The sequence below is a fragment of the Rutilus rutilus genome (genome assembly GCF_951802725.1).
Source record: "Rutilus rutilus genome assembly, chromosome: 9".
Taxonomy (NCBI): Eukaryota; Metazoa; Chordata; class Actinopteri; order Cypriniformes; family Leuciscidae; genus Rutilus; species Rutilus rutilus.
In genome coordinates, this window is record NC_140223.1 from 24,008,897 (window position 1) to 24,033,156 (window position 24,260).

Below are 24,260 nucleotides of genomic sequence, written 5' to 3' on the forward strand. Positions count from 1 at the left end.
GGCTTTTGGTGTGTCTTGGTGTAGCTCCTCCGGAGTGGTGGTTGTCCTCGGCCCTAGCGGTGACAATATCATGGCTGCATAGAAGAAGGATCCGGGTACTGAAATGGCCAGCCTGCAGTCCAGATCTTTCACCCATAGAAAACATCATAAAGAGGAAGATGCGACAAAGAAGACCTAAGACAGTTGAGCAACTAGAAGCCTGTATTAGACAAGAATGGGACAACATTCCTATTCCTAAACTTGAGCAACTTCTCTCCTCAGTCCCCAGACGTTTGCAGACTGTTATAAAAAGAGGGGATGCCACAGTGGTAAACATGGCCTTGTCCCAACTTTTTTGAGATGTGTTGATGCCATGAAATTTAAAATCAACTTATTTTTCCCTTAAAATTATACATTTTCTCAGTTTAAACATTTGATATGTCATCTATGTTGTATTCTGAATAAAATATTGAAATTTGAAACTTCCACATCATTGCATTCTGTTTTTATTCACAAACTGTACAGTGTCCCAACTTTTTTGGAATCGGGTTTGTACTACGAAAAGTGTTAAATATTGTAGCCTTGCTTTTATATCTGTCAGTATGTCTGTCTTGTGAGTTCTGTCTTATATCACTACATTTTCCCCTTTTGGGAATCAATAAACCCTCTTTTCTATTCAAGGAAAACATGCTAGTCGCCAAGTCGCCATGAATTCAAAATTGACAATTGATTTTAACTGCAACATTTCAGATGTACACTTTTTTTTTCTTTTTTTTTTTGTGCTGGATATAATTAGTATACGTGATATGCATGTGTGTAAAGGGTATGCAAGAATCTGTGTCATAACATTACCAGCCTGTGAAAAGGATTTTGCATTCTCACATAATTTGTCTTCAGGGGTTATAATGTGGATGATGTCAGTAAGATGACTGTCTATATAAGACAAAAGCATTTCAACTTGACCTTGTAGTATGACATGATACTATAGTGTCTTTTTAAAATTGAGAGATAATAATCAAGGGTGCATGAAGTGAGTGACATACATCACTGACAAATGCTTTAAGGCTTATTTTAAGGGGGGGGGTTAATGAAATTAATGTCAAAGTACTAATTTGCTCTTATTTTCCACAGATTCCAGAGTCACAATGGAGAACTTATCCATCATAGTTAGTTTTGAGCTAACCCTGGATCCATTTTCCATCCCTCTTGGAGCAAAATATCCCATATTTCTCTTTGGCATCTTTATCTACATTTTCAGTGCCTTTTGTAATTTGACCCTGTTGGTCCTCATCATTATGACACGAAGTCTCCATAAGCCAATATACTTCATTATGTTCAGTCTTCCACTGAATGATTTTATTGGAATCACTTCCATGCTTCCTAAGGTTCTTTCTGACATTGTGACGGAAGCCAATACTACATACTATCCCCTCTGTGTGCTCCAGGGTTTTCTGCTCCACATGTATGGGGGTGGTGTTTTGTTTATTCTGGCTGCCATGGCTTTTGATCGCTATATTGCTATATGTATGCCTCTGCGATACAATGCTCTCATGACACCAAGGTTTGTGATGGGAATTGTTACTTTTGTATGGGGCCTTGACCTTTTTTTCGTTCTTTTGCTGTTTTCTTTGCAGGGCAAGTATTCCAGATGCAGATCTATCATTATGAATGTGTTTTGTGATAACCCCTCTCTCCTTAAGCTGACCTGTGACACTACCACAGTTAATAATGTCATAGGCTTGTTCAACACAGCCATGATGCAGATTATTAGTGTTTCCATTCAAGTATTTTCCTATGTGAAGATTTTGATTACCTGCTTGGTCATGAGTAGGTCTGATGCAAAGAGCAAGGCCATCAACACCTGTGTTGCTCAACTATCCATTTTCATCATATATGAGGTTGTTGGAACTTTCACTATCTTGTCACACAGGTTCAAAAACGTAAACGCAGATGTGCAAAAGATTATGGGGATGCTAATTTTTCTTGTCCCTCCACTTCTGAATCCAATTGTTTATGGATTGAACAGTCATGAATTACGAAATAATCTGCTAAAACTCATGCGCAGGAAAATCTCAAAAATGTAAAATATCTGTCAAATGTATTTTTTTTCCACTGTTTATGTCAAGAAGTCCAATAAAACTCTTTAAATATTAGTTTTATTTGTGTAGCAGTATGTAATAACAACATGACTATACTATTTAGACATTTGTGATCACAAAAAAATGCACTTAATCACAACCTAAAATACATAATCTACTTCATTTTTCAGGTTGATGCTTTGACATTTCCTATACTTACACTGCTAGATTTTTCAGTACCAAACCGTATTTCGTATTTTACAGTATGGTACTGTAATTGTGTAATACAGTGCATTACTGTAAAAACGAAGCTAATCAGTACACTACTGTAAAAAAAAAAAATTTGTTCTAAACATAAATTAGATTTCATAATTTTGATATATGATTAATTTTATTTTTATCCTACATAAGTACTACTGACATACAAACCAATTAGACAAAGTTATCACAAAATACCATTTTTTTATTTAAACATTTCATATATATATATATATATATATATCACAAAATAAACAGTCTGCCAATGCTGGAAATGATGTGATTTTTACACATGAATGGGTGAGTTTAGGGATAAAGTTTTTTTGTGTTAATTTTAACTCATTCATTCTGTTAATGATTTTAACAAAGTAAATCTGTCAGAAAGGTTAGCACAAATATGTGTAAACAAATTATGTGCTGTCCTTCACTGCACACATTGTTAAAAACATACATAAAACCATAAACAAAATGTTAGCATTTGACAAAATGAATGTAGAGTCATTGGTTGTTTAGCTTACAAGTATTATAATGAAATATCAACCATTACATTCATAAAACTGCAGAATATAAATACATTTTTAAGCAGTCAAAAAGGAAATGTCCAACACAGGACAAAACACAGTTACTTTCACAATACATGACACATAACCCCACCTTAAAAATAATTTCACTTATTTACAAAAATTTGTTGGATTCATGTACACTGGTGGCCAAAAAAAGTATTTAAGTGTCTTAATGTTTTTGAAAGAAGTCTCTTTGATGCTCAAGAAACATTTCTTATTATTATCAATGTCTGACTGTCTACTCCTCCATCTTTTCTACAGCATAGGAGTAAAAGTCATCATCAAAATAATCTTTAAAAAGCCAACACAATGTTTTTGTCCACCTTTGCGAATAAATGAACTTCTCCAAAGATTGGTTCCTGTTCAGAACTTGATTGACAACATCAGAATGTTCCCTGGTCTGTGTGCGTGTCCACAAACACAAATGTACTCTGTCATTCAGAGGAGATCCTGGTTCCAACACTATATAAAACACACACAGAGAGAGAGAGAGAGAGAGAGAGAGAGAGAGAGAGAGAGAGAGAGAGAGAGAGAGAGAGAGAGAGAGAGAGAGAGAGAATATTAGTGTCATATTATTTTAAACCTCCTTTTTTTACATTTTTATTATTATTTTCACAAAAACTTAAGAATATATATTTGTAAAAGCTTTTGTCAATTAATAACATACAAAATAACTAAATTAAATTGTGCCAGATTAAATTTTAATACTTACAAATCCTAAATTCTGTCCAAAAATGCTGAGATCCATAGAGAGAAAGACTGAAATCGATGATTTTAGCCCATTTCAGCTTGTCTGCAGTGAAGGGGTACCTGTTTGAGACAAATACACAGTAAGACACATGCAAGAAATCACTGTGTGATGATGGTTGCACAGTAGTTAACCCACCTGTGCGCTGAAATTAGGACCTTCCTGTTCAGGTGGGACTGCAATGGTAGAGAGTCTTCTGCCTAATAAAATATCAAAATAATGCAAAAATATAAACCTAAGTAATTTAGAATGCTAGATTTGGTATGAATGAATGTTTTACTGCAGTGCTTACCTAGTTACATTTAATCTGGTTAGACTGAACACAGAAAATGGTCCATCTTCTGAATGGTTCATTTGCTGTGTAATAAATATAAAGTTAGACATGATGCAAAGGTCACTTATTTGATATAAAGTTAGCCAATTTTATAGAGATTTTATAAGATATTGTAAGCTACCTAGTCTGCACCAGTGGCTCCAAAGCACTTTTCACATATTGCTAATCATTTCAGCAAACTTATCTAAAAATATATCACAAATGGCTAACCTCCGGAATCTTGCTAGAAGTCACTGGCGCAAATTGGCGCTTTATTGCAGTTGCCTTTAAACACATACAAAAATGGAAGTAAATATTAAATTCCATAAAATAAAATAAAACTATAATGGCCTGGTTTCACAGACAGGGCTTAGACTAAGCCAGGATTAGACCATAGATCAATTAGGACATTTAAGTAATTTTTATAAACATGCTTAGAAAAAAAACATTACCGATGTGCATCTTGAAACTAAAAAGGCACTGATATATTTTTAAGATCAGTCAGTGCAAGTTTATTTCAGTGGAAACAGCTCAGACTTACATTTTAGTCTAGGACTAGTCTTAAGCCCTGTCTGTGAAACCAGGGGAATATGTTATAGTTTGCAAACTAATGCTAAAACTATAAAGGTTCTCATCAGTAGGCCAACATTATCTACAACCAAAACAGAATTTCACATTAGTTAATTTATTGTTAATGTAAACTAAGCGTTGCTCGTTTGCATATTTAAACTCGACAATTCAATAATCTAACAAAGTCTGTAAAATTAAACGTTAGCGCAGTTCTCTTACGAGAGGTTCTCTCGTATTGCGTAAGTTGCTTGCGCTACGGGTAAAGTTGTCTTTTCTCGAGATCTGAAGCCAAAAAATTATCCTTAATTTTGTATTTATTGTCAACGCAGTGCGGCAGCCAGCAGACCATAGCAGGCTGTATAAGCGTGCTCATTGGCTGCCCTGCTTCGCGCCCTCCATGCGCCTCAGCCCGTCAGAATGGGTGTGGCTAGCGTGTATAAAAGAGGGGCTCACAGGCTGAAATTCAGATTTTCATGTCTTCAGCGAAGCTCTACGCATCGCTGGACTCTGAGAGAAGCCGCCGCCGTTGAATTCAGCGACCAGCAAGCTTAGGACAGCGCCTGGAGAAGACGGTCGTCTTCGCTGCCTTCAGCCTGGCGTGCCTGCTACGCTATCCGGCGTCATATCCTTTTTCTGCGACACACATTCTGTCTAAAAGAGAAATTTCCTACAAGGCGTTGCTGCAAACTAACGCAGACACATAACATGATGCTCGCTTATAAGCTTGCGCTACCAAAAGCTTATGTATTCTCCCCCTGTGGCTCAGTGGCGTAACGTTAGGCTTTCGCGCCAGAGACCCGACTTCGAATCCGGATAGGGCGGCAGATAAAAGTTATGCTGTTCACTTCTCTGAGCTCGCAGCCAGCTTTCTTACATACAGAAAGCAAACCCGCCTCTCGCACCCTCCCACTCACAGGATGGTGCTTGAGTATTTTTGAGCGTCTAAACATATGAGCCGTCAAAGCATTTCGCTGTCAGTCCCCTTAAAAAGGCGACTGCAGATGTGTATTTTGCAACCAACGAGCGCGTTATACAACCCGCTCGCCTGCACCCAAACACCGTCTTTACGGCACCCCAGAAAAAAAAAAAAAAAAAAAAACCCTCTGTCAGTCCCCGTTGTCATGGCTACTGCAGGTGTTTACCTCGCAGCCAACGAGCCGGTAAATCAACCCGCTCGCCTGCACACAACCGCCGTTATCAGGCCGACCCAGAGAAATCTCAAAAGGGCATAATGTCTGGGTGTCCGGCTCACGCCGCATGTGTTTCAAGTGTAGAAAATGTGCCCACGTTTCTGTTCACCCCTACACACAAGCACTATAAACCCCGTGTCTCTCTCAGAACCCACTCTCATAAAGCGGACAAAACATCCCCGTGCCCACACCTACTCACTGCCCGCTCTGTTACACGGCCTCTCACTACCGGTCAAATGTAAGTCCTGTGCCCGCCCTCGAGCACTCACACATACAGACAAAAACTTCACCCCCGGCGCCGCTCTTGTGCGCCGTTCCTCGCACAATATGTTCCCCATCATATGCCACCGGGACATTGTGTGTAAACAGGCCAGCCATCGCTGCATGCGAGCCGCCGTATCCAAGCACCGAGAGCGCTCGCTCTGCGCACACGCCTCCGAATCAGGTTCTCGAGTTCGCGGAACGCGGCAATCAGAGCCCGGAGGCCATTCTGCCCCTAGCCATACATGCGAAAGCGTGGGAAGCTATTCCGGGTGCGTCAGAATGGGTGCTGAGCACAGTAAGAGAGGGCTATTCATTGCAGTTCGCTCGCCGTCCCCGCGCTTTCAAGCGTGAACCGAGACGAGAGTGAATGAGGAAGTTGTACACCTACTTCGTGCAGAAATAGCGAAACTTCTTTGCAAGGGGCTATAGAACCGGTACCCCCTTCTCTGAGCGAGTCAGGCTTTTACTTCCTCATAAAGGCATTCCAGGCGTTATTTCCTCGTGCCCAAGAAGGACGGAGCTCTCAGACCGATCTGAGATATTTGAACAAAGCTCTTATGAAAAGACCGTTCAAAATGCTCACAACCAGACAGATCCTCGCGCAGATTCGCCCGAGGGACTGGTTTATTTCCCTCGATCTGAAAGACGCTTACTTTCAGATTCAGATAATACCCCGTCACAGGCCATTCTTGAGATTCGCCTTCGACGGTCGGGTATATCAGTACACCGTCCTGCCGTTCGGCCTGTCTTTAGCACCCCGCACATTCAAGTGCATGGACACGGCTCTCGCTCCCCTGAGAGCTCAGGGCATGCGGGTTTTGAACTATGTGGACGATTGGCTGATTCTAGCACAGTCAGAGGAAGAACTTATCTCTCACAGTACAGTGCTTCTCAGCCACCTGGAAAGCCTGGGTCTCACGGTCAACTGGACCAAGAGCTCATTACTGCCCAGTCAGTCAACCTCTTTTCTGGGTTTGGAACTGGACTCTGTGGCAATGACGGCCCGGCTGTCGACACAGCGCGCGCGCCTTATCCGACACCTGGCCGCGTCTTTCCAGTCGGGCAGTGCCGCACCTCTAAAAACATTTCAGAGGATGCTGGGTTGTATGGCATCAGCTGCAGCAGTGCTTCAGCTGGGCCTACTGCGTATGCGCCCGCTACAACGCTGGTTGAACGTTCGAGTGCCTCACCGAGCCTGGGCGTCCGGCGGCATACGAATCAGAGTGACTCAGAGCTGCGTTTCAGCACTGAGACCCTGGTTAGCGGCCGACTGGTACCAACGGGGAGTGAGAGCCGGCAATGGGAGCCGTCTCGCACCGAAAAGTTATCTCGACGGACGCATCCAACTTAGGTTGGGGCGCTCTTTTTGAGGGCAAACCGGTCTTTGGCCTGTGGTCAGACCAGGAGAAATGCCTCCACATAAACTGTTTGGAGATGATAGTGGTCGAGAACGCGCTCAAGCGCTTCCTCCCATATATACGGGACCACCACGTGCTAGTCCGCTCAGACAACATGTCCTTGGTGTCCTACGTGAACCGACAGGGCGGTGTCAGATCCAGGAATCTCTGCAAACTGACAGAACGCCTTCTTGTGTGGGCTCATCGCTCGTTGCGCTCGCTGAGAGCCGTGCACGTGCCGGGCCACCTGAATGTCGGCCCAGACAGACTGTCCAGAGACAACATTTCCCCGGGAGAATGGTCCCTGCACCCCCAGACAGTCCAGCTACTGTGGCGCCTGTTCGGCAGGGCGGAAGTCGACCTTTTTGCGTCGAAAGACAACGCTCACTGCCTGACGTTTTTCTCAAAGAGCGAGGACGCGCTGGCCCAAACCTGGCCCAACCGCCCGCTGTATGCTTTCCCTCTGATCTCGCTGTTACCACAGGTGATCAAGATGATCAGGGAAACGCGCCACTCAGTGCTCCTCATAGCCCCGCGATGGGAGAACCAAATCTGGTACCCAGAGCTAGTGAGGCTGTCGCACTTACCCCCATGGCCGATCCCGGTGAGGAAAGATCTCCTCTCTCAAGCCGGTGGATCAATCTGGCATCCCCATCCAGAGCGCTGGTCTCTGCATGCGTGGATAATCATGGATACCCGCTGATTTGCCAGAAGGGGTCGTAAACACGATCACGCAGTCTAGACCTCCTTCCACGAGAAGGCTCTACGCGTCTAAATGGTCAGTGTTCTCTAAATGGTGCGCTAAGAGCCTGGATCCACACACATGTGGGGTTTCACGGGTGCTCTCCTTCCTTCAAGAGCTGTTGGACAAGGGCAGGTCCCCCTCCACGCTCAAAGTGTACATTGCGGCTATTCCAATGTTCGCGGAGACGACGCGCAGCCGTGCAATAGGAAGGAACGAGCTTATCATCCACTTCCTTAGAGGAGCCAGGAGGATGAACCCGCCGCGGCCCCCCTCGGTTCCTATTTGGCATCTTTCTCTGGTCCTAGAGGCCCTGAAAGCGTTTCCCTTCGAACCGTTAGAATCTGTGGATCTGAGATACCTCTCGCTCTAAACCGTTTTTCTGACAGCTCTGTCGTCAGTAAAACGCGTGGGGGATCTACACGCTCTGTCTGTTAGCCCTGCATGTCTCGAGTTCGGACCAAATGACTCCAGGTCATCCTCAAAAGCCTTTAGGCGTTCTGAGCAGCTCTTTGTTTCGTTTGGTGGGCGCACCAAGGGTCTCGCCGCCTCGAAACAGAGCCTGTCCAGATGGATAGTGGACGCTATTGCAGCAGCTTATGCGTCCAAACACCTGCAGTGCCCTTTGGGCATCAGAGCCCATTCCACTAGAGGCATGGCCTCATCGTGGGCTTGGTCCAGCGGAATTTCTATTCACGACATTTGTATGGCGGCAGGCTGGGCCTCCCCCTCTACATTCGTGAGATTTTATAATCTGGAAGCTCCCGCCTTGCAGGCTAAACTGTTATCAGTTTAAGCGATTTGTATGTTCTGCCCAGTCGTTCATGTGCAGACTACTTTCGTGTACAACTAGCTTTTCTGGTGAGCTGCACTAAGGGATGAGATTCTCTATATACAGACCGGCGGAGCCGCTCTGTATTTCCCCCATCACGCGCTTGTGCACTGGTGCTGGCCCGCGTTGCTGGCCGCCTATTCTCCACTCAGCTGCGCTAGGGGTTATACTCTCTATACATAGAGTTCTATATGTTCTTCCCAGTCGTTCATGTGCAGACTACTTTCGTGTACTACTAGCTTTTCTGGTGAGCTGCACTAAGGGATGAGATTCGAAGCCGCTCTATATTCTCCCTATGATGTGCTTATGTACTGTGCTGGCCCGCGCTGCTGGCCGCATTCTCCATGCTTATACATAGACCGGCAGAGCCGCTCTGTATTCCTATGAAGTGCTTATGACATGTGCTGGCCCGCGTTGCTGGCCGCCTGTTCCCGCATGTTGTGTTCCCCGGGCTCCCCTGGGACTCATGCAATGGATGCTCGGCGCGCACGGCATTGACAAGGGGTTCCCGTAGCGTAAGCAACTTACGCAATACGAGAGAACCTCTTGTAAGAGAACGTACTCGGTTACCTAACGTAACCTCAGTTCTCTCTAGAAGAGGGAACGAGTATTGCGTAACCTGCCATGTCGCGCCACGAGCTTATCCGCTTCAGTCTATGAAAACCAGAATTTCAGCCTGTGAGCCCCTCTTTTATACACGCTAGCCACACCCATTCTGGTGGGCTGAGGAACGTGGACGGCGTGGTCATTGGGCGTGACGTCACGCAGGGCTCACTGATAGGCTGCTGCAGTTGCCGCAGGGCAGCCAATGAGCACGCTTATACATCCTGCTATGGTCTGCTGGCTGCCGCACTGCGTTGACAATAAATACAAAATTAAGGATAATTTTTTGGCTTCAGATCTCGAGAAAAGACAACTTTACCCGTAGCGTAAGCAACTTACGCAATACTCGTTCCCTCTTCTAGAGAGAACCGAGGTTACGTTAGGTAACCGAGTACGTTTACCGTGGTAAAGTTCGTTACCGCCATGTTGACGAGTAGGCTAACATTATAACATAGGTTAAACTGAGCACAATCCTGTCAACACACACATAATGTTTTTGTTTTTTTTATCTTGCTTGCTGGTCTCTCTCTCTCTGTGAATTCCTTCTCTTCCCCAGGCCAGACACGAATGGCGCGATCCAACAAAAGACAGTCAGAACCCAGTGATATTACACTGCATGCTCCGGCGCGACACGACAAAATCCCAGACAGTGTATAGTGATGCGCCGTTATATTTCGGACGTACGGTTCTCCGAGTCCAAGCGTACGAAGTTCATTCAACTTTTATTTCATCAAAGAAAATATCATTCATGAAAAATTTATTACTCTTCTGGGGGGCCTCAGAGACCTCAGGTAAAAACATGAAATTTCACATGATTTTCTGTTTACACACTGATGCGTTCCTGTAAACTGTTTGTTTTGTTCACTTTTTGTGTGTGTATGTGTGCATTCAGCATTCCTATAACTTTTCATGTTTCTGAAAAGTGCATGTGTAAAGCAGCATGGTAAAACGGTGAGCTAAAGCTTTTAACCTTTTTTTGTTGTTGTAATAAATATGTATGTACAACATAAGTGTCTCAGGCACCCCAGACATAAAAACATTCCATCTCAGCCCATAACAGTCCAAAAGAGATTATGGGTTAGTCATGTTTTATTTCTATATAACAATAGATTCATAATTACTAAGTCTAGGGAGCATAACCTTCAGTGGATATTCATAACTTGACTGTGGGAAGAAAGAGTGCTGTTTCATGCTTTGGCCTAAATGTACAGTAACTATACTCTTGAGCTTACTTTTTTAAAATAATCTCCGTAGACTGTGTAAGGCCTGCCCAATCGGTCCAATGACAGTTTCCGATAAGCGGGTGAAGGTTTACTGCGTGTTACTGTCTTTTCCGTGTGGCAAAGTAATTTGATTCCAATTAAGCTTTTATCTGACTCCATTTTATCACAACCTCGAATTTAGGTTGGAATGCCAATTTGTTATTGGGCATTTATATAATAGTTTAGCAATACATTTGATAGTTCTCTTTAACTCTTAACTCTTATTAATCGTTCATTCGGGTGCCAAAGTCGCACAGGGTCCTCGCACCAGCCGTTAATATTATGTGGGCCCGCGATCACAAACTCGTCAGTTTTTGATCACTAAACAGAGGTAATAGGCTAATTCCTTAGGCGGTCGCATTCACACTTACTCAATCTAAGATATTTTGTATAGCCTCCTTGGCTTTATACACTTGAATTAAAGTAACTTTTTCTTTAGACAGAGGTCATGACCACTTCTACAGATATAAGCCGACCAATATTACTTCTCTGGTAGTAGCTTTGGTTTGGTCATGCCATGGTTTCCCACATACACTTAACTAAAGTAAAATTATATTAAACAGAGGTAAGACTCACCCTATTTGGGCTGGTCAAGCAGCATTTTGCTGTCCTAAACGGAAAGTCCCTTTTTGTCTTTACATCCCAAGTACACTTGAAGTAGTGCCAAATATTAGCCGGCATTTTACAATTTATCAAGTCTTACAACTGTATGCATAATTTTCAATGTTATTGCTATTTGTAACACTAATTTCAAGGCATATACTTATAAATATATTTTATTAAACATGCATACGCCTACTTAATGCAACAGGGCTTTTATTAATTTTTTTTTTTGCAGCAGACATGGTCTGAAACAGATAGTGGCTGGAGCAACAAGAAAGACCAGTGAATTAGACTCAATCTTTACTAACATTTCCTCCATGTATGAGTCACCAGAGGTTGGCTCCTCTGACCATGAGACTATCCTGCTAAATGCTGGAAATTGGCCCACCAAGCCTGTCAAGCACATTTTTTGTAGAAAACGTACTCCTGAAACAAATAGGCAATTGGGCCTTCTCATGAATACTTGTGTCTCACATTCATGAGGCTACGGACCCCGAGGCTAAGGTTAGTGCCTTCACTTCCATCAAGTCTATCTTAGATAAAACAATTCCATTTAAGAAAGTTTCTATCACAAATAATGATAAACCTTGGATGACCATACAAATTAAGGATCTGATAAAAGAAAGACAGTGTGCCTTTTGTTCTGGCAATAAAACATCTTACAGTAAACTAAAACAATTACTGCCCAAAAAATTAAGAATGCAAAGAAACTATATTATAAACATGAGTTTAAATTAGGTATATAAGGTTGTCTTGAGTGTGTTCGGTTTGATACATTTCAGGGTTTTGTCCTTCAATATCCTGCCTTGTCAAACTCTAAATAAAACTAAACTAAACAAAAAAAATTCAAACATGTTTGACATCTTGCGACTGGATGGAATAGTAGGCTAAAACTGGATGGAATAGTAGGCTAAAACTAAAATGTCTCTGACTTGCTCTGACTTTCGGCAACTGGCGTTGACTCCAAGAATCTTGGCAAAAGTTTTGTGGTGTATTACAGTCTTTAGTGTTCAAAATAATGTGTGGTATTCAAAAACTGTTTAAGGGTTTAAAGACCATTGAAATAATAAGAAAATAAGCATTTTCAAACAAGCTATTTCACTATTCCAAAATGGAAATTCCAGCTGAAACAGTGTTTAAATGCAGTGTACATCTTATTTCTATTTTAGGCATAGAAATGGCACCACCTAGCTTCAAAATGCCTGAACTATGACTTCAAGTCCCAGGACTCCAATGTTTTTTTTTTTTTTTGTGATCATAAATCTGAATAAAAAGGCAACACTGCACCATACCTTACAGTATGCATGACATGACAGATGTATTCAGGACATACAAATAAAGGATTGTTGTGATATACATTGCAAAGGTAAGTATGCATATAGATGAACAAATCTTTCATTTTTACAAAAGTGAAAAAATTTAACTTTTTAAATGTAACCCCCCTCCCCCATTAAGGGTTTTAATGGCTGGAAACCTTTCATATCCTACTTTCACATTCAACCTTAAAATTGCAAAATTTGATGTCCATCCCAATGCAACATATCCTGTGTTCTTTGCTGGAGCTCTGATCTATGTGTTCTCTGTGCTGTAATGGAAGCATTCTTGGACTGATAATCACCCAAAGAAACCTTCACAAGCCAATGTTCTACATCCTGTTCAGCCTCCCTTTAACCGATTTAATTGGAATCACTTCTGCTCTGCCCAGGGTGCTTGTGGACATTATAACAGAAACAAATGATGTGTATTACCCTACGTGTGTTCTTCAGGGTTTTTTGGTACATATGTATGGAGGTGCAATACTTTTTCTACTGGCAGCCATGTCAATAGACCGGTACATAGCAATATGCAACCCACTCAGATACAATTCTATTATGACTCCTGGCAGAATATGTGGACTCATAACACTGGCATGGAGCCTTGACCTTGTCTTGATACTTGTATTATTTTCCCTTCAGTCTAGAATGGAGAAATGTAAGTCTTTCATTGCTAACGTGTACTGTGACAACCCATCTTTGCTTTTGCTTTCATGTGGAGGGGATTTTACTGTGAACAACATTTATGGCTTATTTATAACAGCATTTATGCAGATAATCAGTGTCTCTGTCCAGCTGTACTCTTATACGAACATTCTCATCACATGTATAAAACAAACAAACACTGATTCAAAAGTAAAGGCTGTAAATACATGCATGGCCCAAATCACTACATTTTTTCTCTTTGAAATAGTGACAACCATTGCTATATTATCATATCGGATCCCCAATTTCTCTTCCAGTGCACAGAAGATTTTTGGTTTGATGATTTACACAATCCTTCCAGTTGTCAATCCAGTCATTTATGGAATGAAAACTAAAGAAATTAGAATTGCTTTATTTTTGGTTTTGAAAAAACAACAAAAAAGTTGGTCAAGGTAAACACACATCTGTTGTTAAAAACAGTTAAAAATTGTTTTATTATAACTGAATGTAATCATTTTTAAAAATGTTTCTTGAAGTGGTATTCTGGATGTAAATGTACACGACTTTATGTCTGCTTCAAAATAAAAGATTTCAAGCAGGTTATATGGTCAGGAATAAAATACTTCCATTTTCCAAACAACTGTATCATCAGATAATTTAATAATAATAATATAATTTTATTACATCATGCTTTGGTACAAATAATGTATTTGTAATTGTTGTGAAGGCATTAAAATCATATCTAAATAACTGTTATAATCTTTGCATACTTGTTATACTAGGCCTTTTTTCTATGAGTATAAATGAGCAATAAACAAATAAATAAATACTTGTGGAATATTTGTTGGATTTAAGGATTTGTATATTATTACTTTATGAATAAAGTGCTTCTGATTCTATTTTCTCATATAGAACAGTCATTAGACCTGCAGTTAATATTACATTACAATAGTAAGTCATGGTGAGAGAATGAAAGTAAAGTTTCTTTGTCATAAAATAAAGAGAATTATGAACAAATTGTGAAAATAAATTATTATGAACCCTAACTCTATAGAGAAAGATTATTTCTCCATTAAGACTATTGATGTTGTTATAAAAGTGTCTGATTTGTTTCCCCTAAACTGAGAGAACCAATAAAAAAGAATAAAAACCAAGGGCAAGATTTGGACTTATTATTTGTATAATGCTGACAGACACAATGATAAGCAGTAAAAATGAATCAAGATATTTGCCATTGTAAAACAGGTTTTTAAATTAACATATTTGAAACATTTGAGGTTTTGGTGACCTTTATTCCTGAATATATTTTCTTAACGTGTGTGTGTGTGTGTGTGTGTTTGTGTGAACTTATGGTTGTCATCTCTGGCAATGAATAGTTTAAAAGTTGTTTTTAGTGATTTCAATAGTAGAAAACAAAGCATTACTAAAATAAAAATAAAATAAAAATGGCCACTACATAAAATTTACATTTACAAAAAAGAATAGTACAAATATGTTGAAAATTATGTACACACATGAGCATTGCAGTTAAATCAGTATAGTCTAGAAAAGCTTTTATCTTACATAAGGCAGGTCATCCCCTGATGGTATCATCACATGACCAGCATGAATACTCACTTTATCCTATTTTCGGAGCAAATATCCCTGTAAAAAAAGTCATTTCTACAAGGGCGTCTGTCAAAATGTTATTTGAGTATTTATAGGTATAACATGATAAATGGATTAAGCAGTCAGCTTGTATAACAGAAAAAGTTACACATGATATCGCAATATTTCACATAAGGAGCCGTTTACATTAGACACTGCTTATTTTGTTTTTGAAAAAGGTGTGAATTTTCTGTCTGATCTCTTTAGTTTTAAAACCATAAATGAGTGGATTCACAAGGGGAGGAAACACTAAAACTGATATAGAAAACACCCTGCGCAGGTGAGCAGGAACACTCTCAGATCGATGTGCAAGAAGAGGAAAAAGAGTGTTAAACTCTAAGAAAAGGAAGACGACCAAATGAGTACCACATGTCTGAAGTGCCTTAATCTTTGCATCAGACTGCTTATTAGTAATACAAGTGATTAGTATATGAATGTATGTAAATGCCACAACAGAGAGCGAAAGTCCGTGGTAAAAAACTATACAACACAACCCATAGATATTGTTCACCTCTGTGCCATCACATAAGAGTTTCATTAATGCTGTCTTATAGCAGACAAGATCTGTCATGTTTGTCTGGCAAATCCTGTAAGGTATTAGAAGAGAGAAAACTACAATTATAGCAGCAAAATTAAAAAGCCACATTGCAGTTATTATTTTCACCACGTTATTGGTTGTCATAATGGCTCCATATCTCAACGGGTAGCAGCAATATATCTGTATATAGGCCATAGCAGTAAGAATAAGATAAGATGCTCCACCATTCAGGTGTACAAAAAAGCCTTGAAGCAAACATGCAGAGTAGAATATTGATCTGTCCTGAGACCATATACTATACAGCAGCTGAGGAAAAAGGCTTGTAGCACCCAAAGCATCATTGATAGGCAGGTTAAGCAACAGTATGTACATTGGTTTGTGAAGATTTCTGTTCAAGCAAATTGTAATAATAATTGTTAGATTGCAGAGTAAGATAAACAAGTATGTTGCTACTCCAAATATCAATGCAGGGTAAATGTTCGTCTCAGGCAGTTCCAAAGAGTGCAAAGTCAAGACCAGTGAGAAGACAGATCTATTTGGATACATGGCGAAAGTTCTTACTATTTACGGCCTGACACTAACAAGCTGTTAATTATATAACAGTAACAGTAGTGAAAATCTTGCCAGAAGCTGGTGTCCAACATATATGTTTCATCCCTTCATCTTGCCATATTCTGGATCATTTTACTCAGGCTACAACCTGAAAAAAGCAACAAACATTAAACAACGGTTAAATTTGCTATTATATATTTAATAAAATAACTTAAAGAATATTAGTCAACAGATTAATAACGTACATCACTGTATAATTTCAATTATAATTGTTTGTACCCATTTGCTTAAAACAAGTTGTTGAGATTTGTAATAATGAGGCCTTTTTGCACTAACTGTCATGCATAATCTCATAAAACTATTCAGATTAATTCAAAGATGCATTCATTAGAATACAAGTTGCTCAGACAAACTGCATCTTGATGCCTCAAAAAAGCACTTGTAGTATTTAGTCACCTTAGGTGATCATCCTTCAACACTGTTGAATTCGCCTGTAGGCTAATCATTTATACTCACGGAGTTGGGCAGAAAACAATAGGTTACTATCGTAACCCCGGTTCTCTGAAACATCGAGTGGAGAGATCCACCTATGGGAAGGGCATCCGTACCTGACCTCAGCAGAAGCATCCAATTGCACCAAGTTTGGCTAGACAGACAGAAGCACGCAGCCAATGCCAGGTAAGGCCCCAACCCCTTACCTGAGGGCATATAAAGCCTAATAGCGAGCAGGCGCACGTCACTGTTACAGAGCGGCAAAGATCGCGTATCGGGTTGAAATGTAGTGACAAAACACATTTCATGGACGCTCTCATTCTCAGGAGTCCCAGCGGCAAAATCTATATGGATGAAGCCATAAGACCCTGCAGTCTGAGGCATGTGCATTATTGTACTCTGAACTGCGACAGACATTTCATTAGAGAGAGAGCGCCCTCTTGAGAGAGACGCATTCGCATGGAGACTGAGTTCAACTCCAAGCCCAGGAAAATCACATTTTGACTAGGTGTAAAATTGCTCTTGTTCACATTCACCCTGAACCCGAGAGATGTGATGTGCGCGAGCACGCGGCAGGTGTCCTGCAACACTTTCTCCGCCGATTCGGCTATAATGAGCCAATCGTCTATGTATGTCAAAATCCTCAGACCTGACATTCTCATGGGTGCTAAGCCCGCCTCCGCACACAGACAGAAACTCAGAGGGCTTAATGAGAGCCCAAATGGCAGAACAGTGAATTCGTAACATGTGCCTTGGTAGGCGAAATGAAGAAACTTCCTGTGTGGTGGATAAATGCTTATGTGGAAGAAAGCATCTTTCAGATCGACCGATGTGAACCAGTTGTTCCATTTTATGGTGCGGGCGAGCGAGCCATGAGTTAACATTCTGAAATAGTTTTTCCTCAAATGTTTGTTCAACACACAGAGGTCCAAGATTGGGCGGAGAGAGCCATCCTTCTTTGGGACCAGGAAATAACGAGAATAAAATCCCTGATTCATCAGATTGGGGGGCACCACCTGAATCGCTCCCTTGTTAGAAGGGAAGATATTTCCTCTTTCAGAATATGCGCTCTCCTCCGTGTGTGAAGAGTGAACGTCGTTGAAATGCGGGGGTTTTATTGCAAACTGCAGTCTGTAGCCCTGCATTATTCTACGCGTCACCCACTCGGGAGCCGAAACAGTTTGCCAAGCCAATTCGTGACTTGCGAGTGTACCCACCCGAGCCGGAGCGGAGCTGTGTACGCCCAGCTGGCTCATTTGTGATGCAATGGCGCCCCCTAATGGACAAACTAGGGGCGACATGCAGGGGTTCAAAGAGATTTTCTCTCTCTGCAGGGAGATGATTTCTCTCTGCGCAGAGAGATCCTCTCTCCATAACAAATTCATTTGATTCGTTTGTTTTAATTTGTTTTTGTGTTTTTTTTTATGTGTTTTGTTGCAGGGCCTTTCCTTGCCCTGATGAAAATTTCATCCCGTGACAGGGGGGTTAGGCAAATGCACAGGAGGCACCTGCCGTGGGGTTGCCTTCCTAGAAAGGCATAACTTGAAGGCCTCATCCTCCTCCTTTTTGTCGTCACATCTTTGCTGCATCAATACGACGGCGGGGCCAAAGAGAGCCCGGCCAGGCTCTACCGAAGCGCCCGCGATGATGAGCCTTTTCTCGCGGTCAGGAAGGCCCAATAGGTTAAGCCAGAGCGCGCGCTATCCCACCACAGAAAGCGTCATAGAGCGCCCACAGGCTTGGACGGCCTGACGAGCGTTACGGAGGACGAGGTCGGCAACCGTAAGGATCTCCTTCCACAAGGGTAGAGAAGGGTAAAGAGTTGTTTCCTCGGACCGGGAGGGGGTTCCCAGCATTTTCCCGTCGTAAATGTCCCTTTCCTGGTTGGTAGCGCTCTGTGGAGCCGGCAACTCAATGTTGAGGCCGCTAGCTCACACACTTCCAGGAGGATAGACTGAGGCAAGGCAGTGGGGGCGTAGTCCTGGGGAACGCCAGAGGGCGGGAACTGGTCGATTCGTTGGCGAGTGGGAGATTGCCTGTAAAGATGTCCTCTTCGAGGAACGCAGGATTGGGCTGGTCAGCCCAAATAAGTAAAGTAGCGTCCTGGGAGGCCCCCGGTAGCATGTCGTCGTCACCGTGTCCCCCATCCGAGTCAGAAAGGCTGAGCTCGGCACAATGGGTCGCTGCGATTTTAAGACGGTGTCGCAAAAGCTTCCTGAACAGCACAAGGCACTGACTGCAATTCTCCGGGTTCTCCAAGGGTTCTTGAACATGTTTGAGGCCCAAGCAGACCACGCAGAAAGAGTGAAGGTCCTTAGCGGCGATCAGCGCACCGCACGCGGCCGGGCAGGCCCGTGATAGGCTATTCCCCGGAGAAGCAGCAGATTTAGACAGCGACATACCAGTGAAAATCTAAAAAAAATCTGTGGCGGGCAGCTGTGGCGGGGAGCAGGTGAGAAAAGCAAGAGTGCGGGCAGCTCCGGATGCAGAACACAGCTAATCGGCTGAATGAACGACTGTCACATCTGGTGGAGGCTGATCAGGCGATATGTCCTCCTGAAGACATGCAAATGTGCAGTGTAAATCCAATCGTACTGTGTAAGTGCAGAGATCGTGAGAAGCGAATGTCAACTGGAGAATAGCAGCACATGCAGGCGTTATATGCCCTCAGATAAGGGGGTGGGGCCTTACCTGGCATAGGCTGCTCACTTCTGTCTTACTAGCCAGACTTGGAGCAATTGGATGCCTCTGCAGAGGTCAGGTAAGGATGCACTTCCCATAGGTGGATCTCGAACACAAGATGATGAAAGAGAACTCCCATTTATGTTGGTGCCAAGGCTGCAAAACCCTCATCAACACCAGACCCTTCAGCTCTATCTAATTACTTTTGTGCCAATAATAATGAACGTAACTTTTCAAGAATCTAATGAAAATATAAATTGAAACGGAATAAAATATCTTTGAAACTGAAAAAGAATAAATCGCAGGCAAATTTTTTTACTTCGTTTTTAATAAAATGCATGTTTTGCTAACCGGTTTCTCATCTTTCTTTCTTTCATCTTTCGATCTGAATTTACAAATGCGCTTCCAGAGTTTTCATTTACACTTCTGAGGTTTTCATTTATGCTCCCTGAGTTTTCGTTCCCGTTCTGGCACATAGCTCTTGTGGGGGCGGGGCTAGCAGCAGTGTGTTCTCATTGGCTACTGAGTTTTGATTGGCAGCTTCTTGACCTGGAAGTGAAGATGTCAGTGTTGTGTTTATGTGTGGATGTGAACGTCTGTAAGCGCAGCTTTCTATTTCATTTTATTGCTATAAAGTTTATATCTGTATTTATTTGCTGCTACACTACATTTTTGAGATGATTTCTTATAGAAGGAATAGTACAGACGAATGACATCATCGTAAGTCATCGTCGCTATCAGGATACTGGATACTCGTGGTATGCTAAGTCTGATTATTATTATTATTATTTTAAATATACTATACTAATACTATTTATTATTCAGTACTTGCTTTTTCAGGTGGAGAGGCATTTTAGAGCTCAGTGAGAACCCATAACATTACACAGCAGTGTTGTCTTGATTTAACTGTTAGCCCAATTATTACATGACTTGTTTATCTACATACAGTTACAGTCTTCGATTAGATCATATTTGCTTCTATTAGATCATATTTCCCCTCAGCCAGCCTAACTTTGGGCTAGATTACTGTACAGTATCTGTACTGTAGCCTACAGTACAAAAAGTACTGTATCAGACAATGACCGATGCCATTAGACCAGAGCGCTGTCAATCACTGCCTGATTCAACTTTGGCAATGTAAAGCCTTTTTTTTTTCTTTTTTTTTTACCATGCCTGTACTGACTAAGTCCTAAACGAAGTCTAGTACTGGTTGCTAAACGGATTAATTTTAGACGTGTGCCCGTGCAACCTCACACAAAACAAACGGAAAATTCAGTAATGTTAAGTATTATCTAGCAAGTTTATTTTCCTCCATATATCATACAGCGGCAATATCTTAACTCATAATACATATAACAAAAACAACAAACCGAATTGTTCACCACAAAGGCAAGGCACAAAGACACTGGGCACAGTCGAAAACTGTTTGCTTCCCAATCAGCAACACCTGTGTCTGGGTTTCCTCTAAGTTAAATGGCCTACCCGGGCTGATCCGAGATCAGCTGAGCCACAAAGCACATACAGCCCCCTAGTGGCACAGGACAAAATTACATAAAATACAAAATGAATATGGCTCATACACTCCAGCCCCTAATTGCGTCTGCCAGAGCAATTACACCAAATTCAAAAGAGCCATAAATACCGAAATATAGCCCATATGAAATGGGAACCAATTACCCTTTAGCTTCATTAAGCAAGCATATTTTAGTTATGGGTCGTTCAATGATGTTTGTCTTGGTCTTCAAACGAACCACACGTACCAGACCTCTCTTATCAGGGAAGGTTTCCAGGACTCTTCCTAGCATCCATGACCCACGTGGTGCTGTGGAGTCCGCAACCATGACCAGGTCTCCAGGAACAAAATTCCTCTTCTGCTGGTTCCATTTTTGACGCTCCTGTAAAAGCGGTAAGTACTCCACCTCTTCCAAAAGAGATCCGAGATGTACTGGGTTTGTTTCCACCTTCTTCTTGCGTAAACATCCCTTTTGTCGAACAGTCCTGGTGGGAGAACTGGTTTTCCTTTGAGGAGTAGCAGATGGTTTGGCGTCAACGCCTCAAGATCATTGGGATCCTCTGACAGTCCTGTGATGGGGCGATCGTTAAGCATAGCTTCAGCCTCACAGAGCACGGTATGGAACCCTTCGTCATCCAAGGTTTGCTGACGGAGCACAGAGCACAAGATCTTCCTGATCATCCGTATCATGCGCTCCCATGAGCCACCGTGATGTGACCCAGCTGGAGGGTTAAAACTCCACTTGATTCCCTTCTTGGACAAGGCTCTTTCAATGCGGTCATGATTCAAAGAGGCTGAGGCTTCTCGCAGCTCCCTTTCTGCACCCACAAAGTTGGTGCCATTGTCAGATCTCAAGTGCGAGACTTGTCCTCTTCGACAGATGAACCTTCGCAAAGCGTTGATGCACGAGTCTGTGTCAAGAGAATAGGCCACTTCCAGGTGCACGGCCCTACTTGCCATGCAAGTGAATAATACTCCATATCTTTTCACGATGCTACGCCCTCTTTTCACGTCAACTGGCCCAAAGTAATCTACGCCAACGTTAGTGAACGGTGGTAGATCAGGAACCATTCTCTCTTCTGGCAAGTCTGCCATTTTTTGCTCACCAGTTTTTCCACCATGGAGCTTACAAATGAGGCATCTTGATATGATCTTCCTCACTGCAGTAGGTCCACTTGTGATCCAGTATTTTCTCCTTGTAGCGGAAAGAACATGATTTCTACCTCCATGTCCAAGCTGTAAATGGACATGACGGAGGATAAGATCAGAGATATGTTGGTCCTTTGACAAGATGAGGGGGTGTTTAATGTCCTCAGGGATTGCTGCCTTTTTCAGCCGTCCCCCAACTCGTAGAAGTCCTCCTTCTAGAAATCCTCTTCCTTTCAGCTTAATGAGCCACGCAACTGCAACTTTCAATCTTTGCCAATCAGAGAAATGGGTCATCAGTTGCGATGTGGCATTGATGTCAACAAGTATGGCATTGACCGTCAGACTTCTCTTTACTTCTGGGTCGTCGGCAGTGACACTTATATCCACAGGAAATGTTGGCCACGTTTCTTCAGGTTCCCATAGGAATTCTGGGCCTTCTATCCATCTTTGTTTTATAAGATCTTCTGCCTTCAATCCACGTGAAGCATCGTCAGCAGGGTTCAGGGATGTGGGAACGTATCTCCACTGCTCAATTTCCGAGTTGTCCCTGATGGTGGTTACCCTGTTTGTTACAAAAGTTTGAAATCTTCAGTCCTCATTCTTTATGTACTTAAGAACTGATGTGCTGTCAGTCCAAAAGCAAGTCTTCTTTAGTGGAAACTGGAGTTCCGATTGAAGCATCTTATCCACTCGTACTGCAACAACGGCAGCGGTGAGCTCTAAACGGGGAATAGTGACAGTCTTCAGGGGGGCTACTCGGGCTTTGCCAAATAAGAAAGTAACATGAACCCTCTCATCCACGTTCTGCATCCTCAGGTAAGTAGCCGTACCATAGCCGTTCTCGCTCGCGTCGGCGAAGTGATGCAATTGGGCGCTGACAGTCCTCCCAAATCCTGCAGGCTTCACACATCTGTGGATCTTAAAATATGCCACCTTCTCAAGATCTGTCAGCCATTTGTTCCACTTCTGCTGGAAAGCTGGAGGTATTGGATCGTCCCAATCACATTTTGTCCTGCATAACCCCTGCAACAGCAGCTTGGCCGGGAGTACTACAGGTGCCAGGAACCCCAATGGATCGTAGACGGAACTGATGATAGATAGCATGCCTCGCTTGGTTGCCGGCTTCTCTTTGACTTTCAGCTTGAATTTGAAAGTATCCGTCTCGATACACCACTGCAAACCCAAAGCTCTGTCCAACGGCAGCTTATCCCTGTCTAGATCAAGCTCATGCAGGTTCTTGGACTTGAGATCCTCTGGGAGGCTTTGCAGCACTTCTCGACTATTACTAATCCATTGAGTGAGGGTAAACCCTCCTCTGCCGCAAATGGTTATAAGGTTCTTAACCATGATGACTGCATCTTCTTTAGAGGGTAGACTCTTCAGTAGGTCATCCATATAGAAGTTTCGGTTGACCGTTTCAATCACTTCTGTTGGAAAGTTGGCCTGATTGTCTTCAGCGGTTTTTCTAAGAGCAAGGCAGGCGACACTAGGTGATGAAACCGCTCCAAATAAATGGACAGTCATGCGATGCTCTACAAGACCTTCCTCCAGGTTACCTTGAGGCCACCATAAGAATCTTAAATAGTCCCGATGTTTCTCTGCCACCTTAACCTGGTGGAACATAGCCTTTATGTCCGCCATTATGGCCACCTGTTCCTGTCTGAACCTCATAAGAACTCCAACCAACGAGCTGGTGAGGTTTGGTCCTTGCAAGAGCTGACTGTTGAGTGAGATCCCTTTGTACTCTGCTCCACAGTCAAACACCACTCGTAGCTTTCCTTTCCGTGGATGGTACACGCCGTGGTGCGGGATATACCACACCTTCCCTGTTGGCGTTTCCAGCTGATGCTTCGGCACTTCTTCGGCATAGCCATTGCTAATGACATCAGCAAGAAAGTTGTTGTACTCTTCATGAAAGCTTGCGTCTTTCTGAAGTCTTCTTTTTAGACCACTAACACGTTGCATGGCAACACCGAGGTTGTTCGGCATCGAAACATCTTTCCCTTTGAAAGGCATTTGAAACGTGTAGTGTCCGTTTTGAAGCTGAGCAGAGCTTTCCATTATCTCTACAAACTTCTTTTCTTCCCTTGACATTTCTTCCTGTTCTGCAGAAGCTTGCTCATTGAAGTCGTAGTTGTACTGGCTGGTTAACAGTTCTTCAATTCTGTCAATGGCAATTCTGTTGGCACAAACTGAAGGGTGGTCACTTCCACAGTCGCTACTTCCCCGTAATGGACCATTTATTACCCATCCCAGTAGGGTTCTGATCGCGTAGGGTCCTTCACCTTCACAACTGTTAATCACCTCCCAAAGCTCCATCAACTTGG

At 42.6% G+C, this 24,260-nt stretch overlaps 3 protein-coding genes across 3 annotated transcripts; 2 read left to right on the top strand and 1 right to left on the bottom strand.

Moving 5' to 3' along the window:
* Nucleotides 1-1,124: 1,124 nt before the first annotated feature.
* Nucleotides 1,125-8,083, top strand: or71aq2 (odorant receptor, family 71, subfamily AQ, member 2; the record flags this gene model as incomplete). The annotated part of the gene is made up of 4 exons (XM_084419596.1): nucleotides 1,125-2,059; nucleotides 6,069-6,232; nucleotides 6,717-7,028; nucleotides 7,845-8,083. The coding sequence occupies 4 exons, from the start codon at nucleotides 1,125-1,127 to the stop codon at nucleotides 8,081-8,083; spliced, it is 1,650 nt and encodes a 549-aa protein (XP_084275722.1).
* Nucleotides 8,084-12,864: 4,781 nt separating this feature from the next.
* Nucleotides 12,865-13,816, top strand: or71at1 (odorant receptor, family 71, subfamily AT, member 1; the record flags this gene model as incomplete). The annotated part of the gene is given in 2 exon segments (XM_084419597.1): nucleotides 12,865-12,986; nucleotides 12,988-13,816. Coding segments are annotated over 2 exon segments (951 nt in total).
* A 1,339-nt stretch (nucleotides 13,817-15,155) lies between these two features.
* Nucleotides 15,156-16,091, bottom strand: LOC311297349 (olfactory receptor 52B2-like; the record flags this gene model as incomplete). The annotated part of the gene is made up of 1 exon (XM_084419598.1): nucleotides 15,156-16,091. One exon carries the CDS (start codon nucleotides 16,089-16,091, stop codon nucleotides 15,156-15,158), a length of 936 nt encoding a protein of 311 aa, XP_084275724.1.
* Nucleotides 16,092-24,260: the final 8,169 nt, after the last annotated feature.